Source organism: Panthera uncia, assembly GCF_023721935.1.
Source record: "Panthera uncia isolate 11264 chromosome E2 unlocalized genomic scaffold, Puncia_PCG_1.0 HiC_scaffold_19, whole genome shotgun sequence".
Classification (NCBI taxonomy): domain Eukaryota; kingdom Metazoa; phylum Chordata; class Mammalia; order Carnivora; family Felidae; genus Panthera; species Panthera uncia.
The window spans coordinates 5,925,382-5,942,792 of NW_026057588.1; the positions used below are offsets into that span (position 1 = coordinate 5,925,382).

Consider the following 17,411-nt stretch of genomic DNA (forward strand, 5'->3'; position numbering starts at 1 on the left):
AGTTCCTTTGCCTATTTTATTCACTAATGTATCCTCATTGTGCAGAACAGTGCCCTGCGTTGTGTTGGTGCTTTAAAATATACCTGAAGGAATGAATACCAATATCCCAGTATTTCATATTGAATTCTGAGACAGACACGGGATGGGAAATCTCTCCTTCCAGAGAGAACTCACTGTTTATAACTTGGATAGGTGAATGACTATATGATGGTTACTTGATAAGGAGAGGCCAATCCCAGAAGAGGGAGAGTAAATAATGAAGAGAAAGCACATGTCTCAGTTCAGCAGTGAACAGTGGAGCTGGAATCTTTGATATGGTGGCAACTCTCAAGGGTGATAGTTCTGTAGGTAAATAACAAAGGTTCTTCTCCGTGACATCCCCGAGGGATCTCACCTCCCATCTCCTATATTCTCTATTCTTACAGACTGAGGTTCTTGTCCTCCTGTTTATGATATGTCTTCTGAGGATCCATTTTCTTTTCTGCTCTGCCTGGTTAATATTCGGTTATTGAGTTGCCAATCACACTCAGTTTGGAAGGAGACATCTGTATTATTTAGAATTGCCTCTGAAGGACTCATTCCTTCTTTTGATGACAAAACATTCCGACTAGTCCATTGGCTAATTCACTCACTTTTCCAAATCAACATATTTGTCTTAAGTTTTCTGTGCTTGGAATATAAAACCATGTAAACCAATACTCCCCAAGATAACTTTCTGGGAATTATAATAGATTTCTCTCAGTCTGTGCTTTTTAGCCATATAGTTAGCTATATATAGTTAGCCATATAGGTAGCTGTCCAGTGAGGTAGCCACTAGTTACATACTGCTGCTGAGTACTTGAAATTTGGTTTAGTGCAATTGAGGAACTGATTTTTTTGTTTTTAAAACTTTACAATTTAAACAGCAAAAAAAATTACCAAGGAATTTTTAACCTATTTGGGAGATAAGACATGGACATGAAAAAAATAACTTACTTACATCCTAAACTGCTTTAAAGTCCATTAAGAGTCCTTGCCCTCCCTTGAAGTAATATACCCTTTGGACAAGAAATTCTCATAACCCCTTGGGCCAATTATAGTGATCATCCCTTATCCATGGTTTGGCTTTCAAGGCGTTCAATCACCTGAGGTCAAATGTGGTCTAGAAGCAGATGATCCTCCTCCTAACATCCACAGTAGCCTAACGCTAAAACCATCACAACTCCTACACGTCACTTTATATCTCGTAGGCATTTTATCATCTCACATCATCACAGGAAGAAGGGTGAGGACAAGACAATAAAATGTTTTGAGAGAACACATTCACGTAACTTTTATACAGTATGTTATAAGTGTCCTATTACTGATGTTAATGTCTGTGTGTAATTCATAAATTAGACTATCACAGGTGTCTGCATATAAGAAAAAACATACTATGGGGGCACCTGGGTGGCCCAGTTGGTTGAGCACCTGACTTTGGCTCAGGTCATGATCTTGTGGTTCATAAATTCAAGCCCCACATTGGACTCCCTGCAGTCAGTGCAGAGCCTGCTTCAGATCCTCTATCTTCATTTCTCTACCCCTCCCCAGCTTGCACTCACTCTCTCAAAAATAAACATTTTTTAAAAAAATAAAAAATAAATTGGGGCTCCTGGGTGGCTCAGTCCGTTAATTGTCCGACTTCAGGTCAGGTCATGATCTCGCAGTTTGTGAGTTCGAGCCCTGCGTCAGAATCTGTGCTGACAGTCCAGAGCCTGGAGCCTGCTTCTGATTCTGTCTCCCTCTCTCTCTCTGCCCCTCTCCACTCACGCTCTGTGTGTCTCTCTCTCCCAAAAATAAACATTAAAAAAAAAAAAAAAAAAAAAAGAACATACTATGTATAGGGTTGAGTACTATTCTAGCTTCAGGCATCCACTGGGGGTCTTATAATGTATCCTCAGCATATAAGAGGGGACCACCATACTCTCTATCTTCTATGGACTACTTGTGTCCCCCCCCCCCCCGCCAAAATTCATACATTGAAGCCTAATCCCAACTATGATGGTATTAAGAAGTGGCCACTTGATGGGATGCCTGGGTGGCTCAGTTGGTTAAGTGTTCGACTTCAACTCAGGTCATGATCTCACGGTTCGTGAGTTTGGGCCCCGCGTCAGGCTCTGTGCTGACAGTTTAGAGCCTGGAGCCTGCTTCGAGTTCTGTGACACCCTCTCTCTCTGCCCCTCCCCTGCTCATAACTCTGTCTTTCTCTCTCAAAAATGAATAAACATTAAAAAAAATAAAGAAGTGGGCCCTTGAGGTGATTAGGTCATAAGGATGTAACACTCATGAATCAGATCAGTGCCCCTGTAAGACCTCCCACGAACGCCCTTCCCCTTCCCTTATGTGAGGACAGTGAGATGACTGCCTCCTGTGAGCCAGGAAGCAGACCTTTAAGCAGCAAATCTGTCAGTGCCTTCATCTTCGACTTTGCAGCTTCCACAACAGAAATAATGTTTTCTTCATTTTTTATTCAAGACTTCTCAGAAAGTTTTGAAACATTCGTTATGTAGAAACTTTGCATTTTAATAATTTTTTTTTATAAGCCATCCAGGCTACAGTATCCTCTTACAGCAAACAACCAAGACTATTTCACCTAGTGTGGATATTTACATCCTCTTATTAGATTAGCTGGTGTGTAAACATACCACTTAAGGATAATCTAGCAACCTCAGTGCTCTCTCCAGGAAACTAGGGGCTTTTTCTACTTTTGGTCACTACTGTATCCTCAGCTTCTGGAACAGGACCCAGTACAAAAGGAGTATTTGACAAATACTCCATAAACTAATGAACTGACTCAGTCTAAGGCTGCTGTTTCATGAGTGCCTCTGCATAAAATAAACTTTAAGAGCTTACGGCAGACATCCCAGTTTCCAATGAATCATCTTGGCCTGGGGAAACTGAATTGATATACACATGTCCCATATCCCACCCACCCAATATTAGCCCTTTCCTGATTTTTCATTCATAGCAGCATTCCAGATACAAATTATCTTGTATGTTTTTAAAATTCACCTACTTATTTCCTCCACTTAGTTGAACTCAGACTTCCTCCATTCCTTTAACAGATACAATAGAGCAACTGATGTGTATGTGTTTGGGTTAACATCAGATTATGCCTCTGTATCAATGCATATTTTTAATAGGATGAGGAAATCAGGCTTTCCCAGCCTCAGCCTTTATACAATTCCTCTCAGTATATACTTTTCAGCCATAATACAATCTAGAAATTTTTGCTCAATCCTTCTCCACGTAGAATGTCTCCAAGCTTCCTCCTACTGGTTTTCTGTGACATAAAATAAGACATAATTGACCACAGAAGGCACGAACACATTCACTGTATTCATAAGGTTTCTGTCCTGTGCAAACCCTCTGTTATCTCCTAAGGGTGCACATCTGGCTACAGGCTGTCCCACTATGACCACATTGCTATTTGCTAAGAGTCCACTGATGTTTAATGGCGTGTGACAAGCCACAGAAGGCACTTGCATAGTCACTGTATTAACAAGGCCTTTCTCCTGCACAGCACCACTAGTCTGTGATAAGCTGTGACTCTCTGAGGGAGGATTTTCCACTTTGACTGAATCTCCACAGATCTCTCTTGTGTGTATTCTCTTATGTTTAACAAGGCAAGACATGTAGGCAAAAGCCTTTCCACACTCATTGCAGACGTAGGGTCTCTCACCTGTGTGAGTTCTCTGATGGACAATGAGCTTTTCCTTTGTGGTAAAGGCTTTCCCACACTCACTGCATTCAAAAGGTTTCTCTCCCGTGTGAATTTTTTGGTGTTTAATGAGACCTGACTTCTGGGAACAGGATTTTCCACATTCACTGCACACAAAGGGACTCTTTCCGGTGTGATGTCTTTGATGTGCTATGAGACAGGTCTTCTGGATGAAGCCTTTCCCACATTCATTGCATATATAAGGTTTCTCTCCTGTATGGATACGCTGATGTACAATGAGATTTCCCTTCTGGATAAAGCCTTTTCCACATTCACTGCAAATGTATGGTTTCTCTCCAGTATGTGTTCTCTGATGTATTTTGAGCCGTGATTTCTTGAGGAAGGCTTTGCCACATTCATTGCATTCATAAGGTTTTTCTCCTGTATGCATTTTCTGGTGTTCAGTGAGCATGAACTTTCTGTTGAACGCTTTCCCACAGAGACAACATCTGTGGGGTTTCTCTCCTGTATGAATGATCTGATGATCAGTGAGGCAGGACTTCCTCTTGAAGGCTTTCCCACATTCACTGCATACATGAGGCTTCTCTGTTTTTTGTGTTTTCTGATGCTTGCTGAATTGGGACTTAGTAATGATGAGTTTCTTGCTTTCAGGGGATTTAATTTTAGTATGAAAGTGTTCATTATTAGTGTGGAGAAAGGATTTTCCATCTCCACTAGGATCTGCAGGGTTCTTTATTTCATTGCTTCTGTTCTGGTTACGTAAAGTTAACTTTGGTTTCATAGTTTTTCCATGTAAGTCACATATATCATGATTTTGTCTTAACACGGAATGAGCTGTGCTCTGATGAACAGTATTTTCAAATGCGTTATGTTTATGCCATTGTTCTAGGCTATTCTCCATTATTTCATTTTTTAAGTGCTCCGGTAAATAGTCATCAAGTTTCCAGATTTCTAGGAAAGAAAAGAACAATGAATTCATTCATCATCTTGATTTGGAAGAAAGATCACCGAAAAACTCTCTTGATGTAAGGTGTCTATTTAGTGATGACCCTATGAAATTAGGATCAATAAAAATACATTTTAATGTTCCTCGCACATCGGATAAAACGATAATATAAATAACCCAAAGGATAAAAGTAGCGTAAAAACAAGGTTAGATCATTTGCAATGAATAAATACAGATTTGCCTCCTTTCTAAAGGAGGCCTCACAAAACATGCAGAGACTTTGAAATACACACAATTTACTGTGAGCAGCAGACCACAGGTTGGAGGGTCGCCTCATCCAAACTGGTAAGAGACTCCTTCACTTCACAAATCCTTACTGATGACTACAGTGCACGGGGCATGTGCTCATGTTGGGGACACACACACACAGAGTCATCATGTTCAGGGAGCCTACATTGCCATTTGGTAAAACCACTTAAAGAGCAAAGAAGGACACAAGGAAAACAGCTGCAGGTTGTGAAACGGGTGGGAAGGAACATTGGAGATGGAGAGAGGTGCAGGAAATCAGGTTACACTTGGAAAACGGGCCTCCCTATAGGATTCATTGCCGTGGTTGGCCTTGGGGAGCAATAATAATGGGTTCCAAGCACATGTAACCTACAAATTCCAAAAGGGAACTCCTGATTTCCCATCCCAAATCTCCTCCTCCACACAGCACCTCCATCACAGTGAATGACAACTCCAGTCTTCCCTTTAACCAGGACAGAACTCCTCAGCGCCTCCTGTCATCTGTCTGTCTTGCTCACACACAGTACCTACCTCATTGATCAATCCCACCTGCCCTCTTTAGAATCATAACCAGAACTGAACCAACACCAATGCCCTCCACCCTCGTGGAGGCCAATTTCTTTCTCATTTTACAGCAGCAGCCTCCTACTTGGCTTTCCTATTCCTCCCCTGCCGAGTCCTGTCTCCTGTACAATAGCCAAAGTGATCCTTTCAAACATAAATTACATCATGTCAAGCCTCCTCTACTTGAAACTCCCTAACGTTTTCTCATCTCATGAGGAATAAAATCAAGGTCTTAACATGTCCTTAAAAGGCCTTATGTGACCTGCTACCCCAACCCCCTGTCACTACCCCAGTGACCTTCTCTCCAGTCTTGCTCTGTCCACTCTTCCTAAATTCTTCAGATCACACTCCTGCCTCGGGCCTTTGAACTGTCCAGGTTTACTTTGGAACATTCCTTACCCAGGGGGCTGCTCACATCCCTCATCTACTTGCTCAAATGTACCTTAAGGATTTCCTATTCCTCAAATCACAGCCAAGACCAAGCACTCATTCTTCAATTATGCTGTTTTAACGTTCCTTATAGCCATTTCCACCCCCAGAGTCTTACCTTCAACCTCCATTCATTCCTTCCTCTTATAGCCCATATTTACTTAAATGTCAGATCTCATCTGCCCTCTGTAATGACCGTATCCAGATCATGACCAACACGTCCCTTCCACCCATTCTGAGGACAACCAACCTGTCATGTTGTACGGCAGCCTCCTATATGGCTTTCCTGCTTACACCCTTGCCTGCTACTGTCTACTATATACACAGCAGAGGGATTCTTTGAAAACATAATTATTACATGTCACTTGCTATGCTCTCGGGCGCCTGGGTGGCTCAGCCAGTTAAGCATTTGACTCTTGATTTTGGCTCACGTCATGACCTCACCATTTGTGAGCTCTGTGCTGACAGCGTGGAGCCTACTTGGGATTCTCTTTCCCTCTCCCTCTCTGCCCCTCCCCAGCTTGACCTCTCTCTCTCTCTCTCTCTCTCAAAATAAATAAATAAACTTAAAAAAAAAATGAACTTGCTATGGTCTCTACTTGGAACACTCCCAACCCAGCAACCTGTTAACTTCCCTCACCTCTCGGCTCTAAGGCACCTTATCAGAGGGGCGCTCCATTCCTAAAAAGGAGACCAAGACCCTACTGTCCCATTATGGTGACTAAGTTTTTCTATTTAAATGTTTACATATTTTTAAATGTTTACTTACTTATATTTGAGGTGGGGGGCAAAGAGGGAGGGGAACAGAGGATCTGAAGCACGCTCTGCCCTGACAGGAGTGGAGCCTGATGTGGGGCTCAAATTCACAAACCATGACATCATGACCTAAGCCAAAATCAGATGCTTAACCAACTGAGCCACCCAGGTGCCCTGATAACTAAATTTTTATCACAGTACTTTTCACCCCGATGACTAAATTTTTATCACAGTACTTTTCACTTCCCTAGACATATTTATTTATTTTGATTATTTTCTTTATTCCTTCTCTTAGAACGAAAGCTCTTGTGTTTTTCTTACTGCTCTTACCCTCAAGTATACACTGCTAAGCTACCAGAAACTAATTTTTAAAGGAATGAATGAAGGAAGCAGCCACATGTATGGAACACAGTGGGGAGAGTGTAGGAGAGATGATGAAACTCTGCCTTTGTGTAAGTGAGATGACACATCATAGATATCACAGAAAGAGGAATTTCATGTCACATGACAGGTAACGTAGTTAACTGGGATTCAATGTCATCAAATCCAATGGAAAAAATACAAGTTTTAGGGAAATGAACACAGCAGTGTCACATCTATAATGAACAAGAAGAAAGTTCAAAATTAGTAAATACACAAAGGAATTAAAGTAGGCATGAGGTAAGATCTGCAGAGAGTGAAGGATGTTAAAATATCTTTTTAGGGGCGCCTGGGTGGCTCAGTCGGTTAAGCGTCCCACTTCGGCTCAGGTCATGATCTCGTGGTCCCTGAGTTCGAGCCCCGCGTCGGGCTCTGTGCTGACAGCTCAGAGCCTGGAGCCTGTTTCGGATTCTGTGTCTCCCTCTCTCTCTGACCCTCCACCATTCATGCTGTCTCTCCCTGTCTCAAAAATAAATAAACATTAAAAAAATTAAAAAAAAAAAATCTTTTTAGTTAAAATTCATGAACAACTGACTCCTTTAAAGAAGAGCACTCTGGGGGCACCTGGGTGGCTCAGTCGGTTAAGCCGCCGACTTCGGCTCAGGTCATGATCTTGCGGTCCGTGAGTTCAAGCCCCGCGTTGGGCTCTGTGCTGACAGCTCAGAGCCTGGAGCCTGTTTCAGATTCTGTGTCTCCCTCTCTCTGACCCTCCCCTGTTCATGCTCGGTCTCTCTCTGTCTCAAAAATAAATAAACATTAAAAAAAATAAAAAATAAATAAAAAATAAAGAAGAGCACTCTGCAGGTAGGGAATATCTGAGGTCATGCCTGGACGGCCAGGATGTGAGATGCACGGGAGTAAAGAAGAACCTAAACTTACAGGGGCTTTCTGGGAGGAGAGAGGAGGTGAGTTCCTTGCAGTAACTGGGAACTCAGGAGAGTTGCCACGGGGATGAGTGAATTATACAGACCTAAAGTCTGGTGGATCACATTGAGGAGATGTCAGTTTGGGAATTTTCTTAAGTGAACAGAAGAAACTTAGCTTATTAGAATGCAGAAAAGTGTGAAGGGCTAGGAGACCAGATGAGAAGATGGAAAACAGAACCTTGGGAGAACTTCAGAGTGAGGACAAGGGCACAGTGAAGACTTTGGGGACCCAGCATCCTGGCTGGGGTGGAGGTTAGGAAGGAAAATCAACACTACCAATGGGACAGAGGGGTGCAGTAGTCAGAAGACAGGAATTCAAAGTGTTCTCTTTGGAGAGAGGCCTTTGGACAATGGAATTTTATAGCAAGGGAGGTCAAAGGGAATGAAGAGGAAGGGAAAGATCAGAGAATCTTAGGAAGAAGAAAACTATGCAAATAAGCAAAATATTAACATGTAGATAAAAATGAATAGATCCCAGAATAGGCAAAGAGTATATTTTTCTCTAAACTCCTACAAAAAAAAAGAGGTCGCACGTTGGGAGAGAGATGCATGGAGGCACTGCCTACCTATCCTCAAACCCTCTCACAGCTGTGACTCTTATCTGGCCAACTAGAATATGATTTCCACAGCCTAGCCCCCTCCTGGTTCTCTGACTCACCTGAACAGGTTCGAAAGGGGATGTCATCTTCCACTGTCCCTGTTGGTTTTCCTTGAGCCAACTTGGTGAGCACATCTGGTTTCCTGGGGTAAAAACCTGTTCATGGGAAATGACAGAAGACTAAGCATTGGGCTTGGGGTCTCTGAAGACCACAGAAATGTTACAGTTGACAACAAAACAATTTTCACATTACAAAAGAAAAACATACTGCCCTACATGTCTCCTCTCCCGTTGATTCTCTACTAAGTACTTGACTTCAGACACCTGATCCATGGGGTTTTCACACATCAAGGAATTCTGTGACACCAAAGGACACCGACTGGGTGTCCGACAACTTAGATCAGTTCTGACAATCTCCACCTGGTGACGGCTTCCGATCCCACAGGTTAGGGGTTCACTACCACAAGACTGCACACCTCCTCCACTTCAGACGCCAATCACAAGTCCAAGTTGTTTCTTGAGCTTCTGATAGACTAAATATGGACTGGAGGTTCCCATGACCCCCTTTTTCAGGTTCAATTAATTTGCTGGGGCAACCCACGGAACTTAGTAGAACAATTTACTTATTACGTTACTGGTTTATTATAAACAGATATAACTCAGACATAGCCCAGTGAAAGAGATACACAGTACAAGGTATGTGGGAAGGGGTGTGGAGCTTCCAGGCTGTGTCTCGGCATCCCACATTCCCTGCGCCTCCGTGTGTTCACCATTTCAAGAGGTCTCTAAACCTGTTCTTGTGGGTTTTTATGGAGGCTTCATTAAGTAGGCATGATTAAGTAAATTAAATCATTAGCCTTTGGTGACTGATTCAAACTCCAGCTGTTCTCTCCTCTCCAGAGGTGAGGTGGAACTGAAAGTTGCAACCCTCTAATCGTGGTTGGTTCCCCTGGCAACCAGACTCCATCCTTAGGTCATATAGTGGCTTTCCAAAATCACCTCATCAACATAAATCCAAATATGGTTGAAAGGGTCTTGTTACATAAATAACAAAAGACACCCATTTTACATTTATCTTCTTATAACCTAGGAAATCACAACTGTTGCAGGAGCTCTGTGCCAAAATTGGAGATGAAGGCCAAAAAGATATACATATATGTACATATACATACATATCCATATGTATGTATATATGTTAAAATATACATGTACATATGTATATATGTATACAAAAGCATACATGTATATACATAAATATATATATATCACAATACCATACATTTGTACAAAGTAAAGGTTGTGCACTTAGGTGACGGGAGAACATACCCATGTCTCTGGAGCCAGGGAGGGGACTGAGAATCTAATTTCAGAGCAGCATACATACTCCAGAGCTTTAAGAAGCCGAGAAAGGAAAGGCCACTGATGGGGACCCTCTGAGTGACACAGGGGAGCTGTCCTCACCCAATGACACCAGGTTCCTATAGTTCTCCAACATCACATCCCGGTACAGGTTCTTCTGAGCAGGGGCCAGGAGCTGCCACTCCTCCCATGTGAAGTTCACAGCCACATCATCAAACGTCAGGGATTCCTGTAATAACAGTGCTCTCTAATGAAGTGATGTCCTTTTGATGGTATGGAAGAAATGTTAAAATTTTTCTGCCTATTTCCACTCTATAGGTTTTATCTAGACATGTAGTGGTGCTTTTATTTTGGTACAATGTAGACGAAGCAAATACCTAATTAAATATTCTGTAATTGTGCACTCAGTCATCCATCCATTCTTCCAATGAGAAGTTCCTATAACATGTAGAAGTTCAATCCTGTTAACCTAGAAACACCATCCATATGGAGATGACAGACAAAAGATATATGTATGCATACTTTTCAGATTAATGGAACTGATTTTTTATAGGTCTCTACAACACCATTAGGGAACAAAGGAAAGAATAAAATAAACCAAAAGTCACCTGTGCCTGGATCATTTTTTCTGCTCTCTGAAAATGGCTGGCAATGGGGAAGCTCTGCTTTGTGTCTTCTGGATCTACTCTTAACTTCTCTTCAGAAATCTCAGTCCTGGATGAGCACTGGGTGTTATATGTAAATGACGAATCACTAAATTTTATTCCTGAAAAAAAAAAATAAATATATTTTGATTTAAAAAAAAAGCAGAATGAAAACATGAACATGTTGTTAAAATGGGGCTTGTCCTACTACTAGGTATTTACCCAAAGGACACAAAAACGCTGGCTCGAGGGGGCACATGCACCCCAGTGTTCATAGTAGTGCTATCAACAATAGCCAAAGTATGGAAAGAGCCCAAATGTCCCACTAACGAATGGATAAAGAAGATGTGGTATATATATATATACAATGGAACATTACTTGGCAATCAAAAAGAATTAAATCTTGCCATTTGCAACAACGTGGATGGAACTAGAGGGTATTATGCTAAGTGAAATACGTCATCAGAGAAAAACAGGTATCACATGATTTCACTCATATGTGGAATCTGAGAAACTCAACAGATGAACATGGGGGAAGGGAAGGAAAATCATGATAAAAACAGAAGAGAAGGGGCAAACCATAAGAGACTCTTAAACAGAACATGACAGGGATGTCCACTCTCACCATGTTCAACGTAGTATTGGAAGTCCTAACCTCAGCAACCAGACAACACAAAGAAATAAAAGGCACCCAAATAGGCAAGGAGGAAGTCAAACTCTCACTCTTCGCAGACAGTATGATACTCTATATGGAAAACCCAAAAGATTCCACCAAAAAACTGCCAGAACTGATCCATGAATTCAGGAAAGTTGTAGGATATAGAATCAATGCACAGAAATCGGTTGCATTTCTATACACCAATAATGAAGCAACAGAAAGAGAAATCAAGGAATCGATCCCACTTACAATCGCACCAAAACCCATAAAATATCTAGGAATGAACCTAACCAAAGAGTTGAAAAATCTATACACTGAAAACTATAGAAAGCTTATGAAAGAAATTGAAAAAGACACACACACACACACACACACACACACACAAAACCATTCCATGTTCATGAATTGGAAGAACAAATATTGTTAAAATGTCAATACTACTCAAAGCAATCTATATATTCAATGCAATCCCTACCGAAATAACACCAGTATTCTTCACAGAGGTAGAACCAACAATCCTAAAATTTGTATGGAACCAGAAATGACCCCAAATAGCCAAAGCAATACTAAAAAAGAAAACCAAGGCTGGAGGCATCACAATTAGGGATTTCAACCTGTATTACACAGCTGTAATCATCAAAACAGTATGGTACTGGCACAAAACAGACACTTAGATCAATGGAATAGAATAGAGAACCCCAAAATAGACCCACAAATGTATGGCTAACAAATCTTTGACTAAGTAGGAAAGAATATCCAATGGAATAGTCTCTTCAGCAAATGGTGTTGGGAAAAATGGACAGCAACATGCAGAAGAATGAACCTGGACCACTTTCTTACCATACACAAAAATAAACTCAAAATGGATAGAGGACTTAAATAGAAGATGGGAAACCATCAAAATTCTAGAGGAGAAAACAGGCAAAAACTCTTTGACTTCGGCCACAGCAACTTCTTACTCAACATGTCTCTGGAAGCAAGGGAAACAAAAGCAAAAATAAACCATTGGGATCTCACCAAGATGAAAAAGCTTCTGCATGGAAAAGGAAACAATCAGCAAAATTAAAAGGCAGCCAATGGAATGAGAGAAGATATTTGCAAATGACATATCAGATAAAGGGTATCCAAAATCTATAAAGAGCTTATCAAATTCAACACCCAAAAAACAAATAATCCAGTGAAGAAATGGGCAAAAGACATGAATAGACACTTCTCCAAAAAAGACACATAAAAAAATGCTCATCACTCATCATCAGGGAAACACAAATCAAAACTACAATGAGATACCACCTCACACCAGTATGACTTGCTAAAATTAACAACTCAGGCAACCACAGATCTTGGTGAGGCTGTGAAAAAAGAGGAACCTTCTTGCAATGCTAGGTGGTAATGCAAACTTGTGCAGCCACTCTGGAAAACAGTATAGAAATTCCTCCAAAAATTGAAAATAGAACTACCCTACAACCCAGCAATTGCACTATTAGGTAATTATAAAAAGGATACAGGATTACTGATTCATAGGGTCACATGCACTCCAATGTTTATAGCCGTGCTATCGACAATAGCCCAATATGGAAAGACCCCAAATGTCCCATCAACTGATGAATGGATTAAGATATGATATATATATATATATATATATATATATATATATACACACAATGGAGTATTAATCGACAATCAAAAAGAATGAAATCTTGCCATTTGCAACAATGTGGATGGAACTAGAGTGTATTATGCTAAGCAATGTAAGTCAGTCAGAGAAAGACATATCATATGACTTCACTCATATGTGGACTTTAAGGTATAAAACAGATGAACATAAGGGAAGGGAAGCAAAAATAATATAAAAACAGGGAGGGGGTGAAAAAAATTAAAGCTAAAAAAAACAGGGAAAGGGACAAAACATATGAGACTCCTAAATATAGAGAACAAACTGAGGATTGCCGGAGGGGTTGTGGTGGGGGATGGGCTAAATGGGCAAAGGGGCATTAAAGAAGACACTTGTTGGGATGAGCACTGGGTGTTATATGTAGGGGATGAATCACAGGATTCTACTCCTGAAATCATTAATGCACTATATGCTAATTAACTTGGGTGGAAAGAAGGGAAAGGGAGGGGAGGAGATGGGAAGGGATGGGAGGGAAGGGGAGGGGAGGGGATGGGACGGAAGGGAAGGGAAAAGAAAGAAAGAAAAGAAGCCAAAATTCTACTTTGAAGCATTATTAAAGAGAAGTGTGATTTAGAAAAAAAAAGAGAGAGAGAGAGACTCTAAATACAGAGAACAAAATGAGGATTGCTGGAGAGGAGGTAGGTGAGGGGATGGGGTAAATGGGTGATGGGCATTAAGAGGGCACTTTTCAGGATGAGCACTGGGTGTTATATGTAAGAGATGAATCACTAAATTCTACTCCTGAATCCAAGACTACACTGTATGTTAACTATCTTGAAAATAAATTAAAAAAAAAAAAATCTCAATCTTCAGTCAGGTGTATCCCATAAAAACTGACACCATATCCGTAACTTTTTTCTCCTTCACATGATCCTTTTACTCCTGGGGCATCAGGACTTGTGGGTTGAGGCGATGACATAGTCTGAGTGGTGCACTTCCTCTGGGCCCAGATGCTGTCACTACTCCTGGGCACTCACCTTAACAAATACCTGTAGTATTGCTAAGTGTCCCTTTTTTTTTTTTTTTAAGTTTATTTACTTTGAGAAAGAAGGAAAGCACAAGCAGGGGAGAGGCAGAGAGAGGGAGAGATAGAATCCCAAGCATGCTCCACACAGCACAGAAGCCCAATGCAGGGCTAGAACTCACAAACCATGAGATCATGACCTGAACCGAGATCAAGAGTTGGACGCTTAATCAACTGAGCCACCCAGGCACCTCTACTCAGTGTCCCTTTATTTAATACCCCAGAAGATTTATTCTTCAGTAAAGCCTGAGGTTCTGAATGTGGCGAAGGTTTTCCTTCATCGTGTGATGTGTAAGGGGCGGGGGGGGAGTCTGACATGAGACGAGGAAAATGAGATCCACCCAACACATGCCTCAGGAGAAGGGGAATCAGGCAGATCACTTGCACACAACAGACCACACAGAAGAGGATCAGGGCACTGTTTTCCTTTAAACCACATGTGCTCAAGTATATCTTCAGAGCTTTTTGTACAGCCTGTGAGTACAGGCACTTCAGTTTAAAAACCAAAGTACTGGGAAAATCAGAAGCATGGTTTTATAAGCAATAATGGTAATATCTTAGGAGGTTTTAAATACATAAGAAACAAAAGTACAGAACATTGTAAATAAATTGGAAAGTGGTGGGGCACTTGAGTGGCTCAGACTTGGGGTCTGGGCTGGGTGTGGAGCCTGCTTGGGATTCTCTCGTTCCCTCTTCCTCTGGCCCTTCCCAGTTCATTCTCTCTAAAAAAATTAAAAATTAAAAATAAAAATAAATTGAAAAGTGGTAAATGAAGTCGAAGTGTTCTAAGATTCCTGCATCGCTGGAGAAGAGTGTAAAAGAACTAATTAACATGAGAACAATTAACATAATTGACAAAGGAAGGTTCCATGCCGTACAGATAATGTCCAGTGTCCTGACAAAAACCAGTAATTGTCTTGATGTTCATAATTTTCATGCTGACAGAATGGGAAAATATAATGGCATGAAACTCATCCAAAACAAGGCAAAAAAGAGTAAGAAACTGAGAATAAGTGGGGTAACTACAATGCACTTGGATGACTGTTTTTAAACCAAACATACTAAGAATTATATTAAGGATAACCAGGATTCCAGTTAATTACATTAAACACAAATGCCTCAAAATTGTCCCACTGGATTAAAATTTAAAACCTAATAACATGCTAGTATAGGTTACATGTCTGAAACAATGACATGGAAAGCTCCAGAATAAAAGATTAGGAAAAAAGTATACCACGAAAAGAGTAAGCATAATCTGGTTTAACTATATTCTCAGACAAAATGGACCAGAAAGCCCAAAAATTACTAAAGAAAAAGAGAAACAACACTCACTAGTTAAGAGGTCCAATCCACCACATTATAAAAATTTGAATTTCTATGCACGTAACAACATAGCCTTGAAACGTATACAACAAAAATGGACCTGGGGTGCCTGGGTGGCTCAGTCAATTAAGCGACCGACCTCGGATCACCTCATGATCTCCCGGCTGGTGAGTTCAAACTGGGGAGTCCTGCGGAGGGCTCTGTGCTGACAGCTCAGAACCTAGAGCCTGCTTTGGATCCTGTGTCTCCCTCTCTCTCTGTCCCTTCCCTGCTCTCTGTCTCTGTCTCTCTCAAAAATAAACATTTTTAAACATTTTTAAATAAATAAATTGTATTTTCATTTATATTTCCTTCATTTTTGAGGCCTTGCTCAAAATAATATAAATTATAATAAATTATAAACATTGGAAACCGGAATGAAAATTAAGATTATACTCAGACAACATCATCATGGACATAGAAAAAGAGATTCAAAGAATTACTAACATAAAAGAGAAAATGCTCCCCCAGAAACCAGTAAGCAGATTTTCACAGATAGCTGGCTGCAACCGCACCACATACGAAGCTCATTTCACAGAAATTCAGTCATTAGCAATCGGAACTGGGACCACCACGGCTGACTAACACCAACCGGTACTTAGTAATAAACCGACATGTGGATCACCCTGCAAGAGGGGTGGATCCTAAGCAAAACGGGCATTCTGTTGGCAAAGAACAAAGTGTGAACGTAGGGCAGGCAAGTAAGCAACAGTGTTGCCCGCTGCTATGTATTAAGAGGTGAGTGCGGGCGCTGGCAAACATTTTTCTGCAAACGGATAGATATTACACATTTTCAACTTAAGATCTCTGTCGCAAGGACTCCATTCTTCCTCTGCCCCGGGAAAACAGCCATAGACGACGACTAACAGACGGCGGTGGCGATTTAGCCCCTCGGTCTGCAATAAGTCAACCCCTGGACAAAAGGCTTTACAACAAAACAAAACAAACAAACCACAGAGGGTTTGGAACTACCCTCCTGCGCTCTGCAGTCTTCTGTCCCAGCAGCCCGGCTAAGAACTTCAACCCAAACTCCAGCCCCGGGTCCTTGGCGTCCCAAGCTGCAGCCCTGACAAATGTCTCTGTACCAGACACCGATCTCACACGCCCTTATTAATCCGAAAACCGGGCGAGACACCCCGATGTCATGAGCACCCACCGGAGCCCCAACATCACTGAGCCCCAGATTAAATACCCCCCCCCCTCCGGAACCAGACACTTCGATCATCGTAAATGATGTGCCCCGCCTGCTGCAGGACTCCATACGCTCTACAGCGCGGACACGGTCGTGATCTCTACAGACCCTTAACGTCTTAATGGCCCCAAAAGTACCCCAACTACAGACACAGGCGTCACAGACTCCCACGTGGTTCCCCTCAAATACTTCCACTTTTGAGCCAGTAATTCCACAGGTCCACCCTACTCCACTTCCACGATGTGGACACCACGTCATCCCATGAGAAACAAACCTCCTATGGGACAAACCGAAAACCTTCAAGGGACAAAAGCACACACCGACCTGGTTTTCTCCAGGAAACAAGGAGACCTAAAGGTAACACTTCCGCGAACTGCTGCTATTCCTGGAACCGTCGCTCCAAGTTTTCGACAGCCTATGGCGGCCGAGGAGGACCCTAAGACGTCGAAGAAAGGCGAACAGTTGGCCGGTATTTCCGGGAGCAGTATGTCCGCGCCCACTGGCTGTGGCTTTGGGGGCGGCCATGCTGGAACGAGTGTGGGACAAGTGACGTACACGAGGCGAGGCGGCCGGTTTGCGGCTGCGAGCCGGTGATAGCCCGGAAGTCAGAAGCCGCCGAAATTATCTCATTTACTTAAAGTCGGGTCTTGCGGGAGACGGGTAGATTTTCAGACTCAATTTCTTGGAGGCAAACTTGGTGTGAGTTAAATTGCATTCTCGAGCTATGCAGGAAGCGACAAGGCCCGAGTGTATAGTATACATTCTGTATTTTATTTTATTTTATTTATTTTTGAGATACAGAGCACAAGCGAGGGAGGGGCAGAGAGGGAGACACAGAATCCGTAGCAGGCTCCAGACTCTGAGCTGTCAGTG

The 17,411-nt window shown here is 41.9% G+C and overlaps 1 protein-coding gene across 3 annotated transcripts; it reads right to left on the bottom strand.

The window, feature by feature from the left end:
• Positions 1 to 1,995: 1,995 nt before the first annotated feature.
• Positions 1,996 to 17,026, bottom strand: ZNF350 (zinc finger protein 350). 3 transcript variants are annotated; one of them, XM_049621416.1, is made up of 5 exons: positions 16,863 to 17,021; positions 10,595 to 10,752; positions 10,089 to 10,215; positions 8,688 to 8,783; positions 1,996 to 4,651 (listed from the first exon to the last, which is right to left on the bottom strand). In XM_049621416.1, exons 2-5 carry the CDS (start codon positions 10,607 to 10,609, stop codon positions 3,291 to 3,293), a joined length of 1,599 nt encoding a protein of 532 aa, XP_049477373.1. In that variant the 5' UTR covers positions 10,610 to 10,752; positions 16,863 to 17,021; the 3' UTR covers positions 1,996 to 3,290. The 3 variants fall into 3 exon arrangements, with proteins under 3 accessions (XP_049477373.1, XP_049477374.1, XP_049477375.1); XM_049621417.1 differs by lacking the exon at positions 16,863 to 17,021 and adding an exon at positions 16,728 to 16,856; XM_049621418.1 differs by lacking the exon at positions 10,089 to 10,215 and having other exon boundaries at positions 16,863 to 17,026.
• Positions 17,027 to 17,411: the final 385 nt, after the last annotated feature.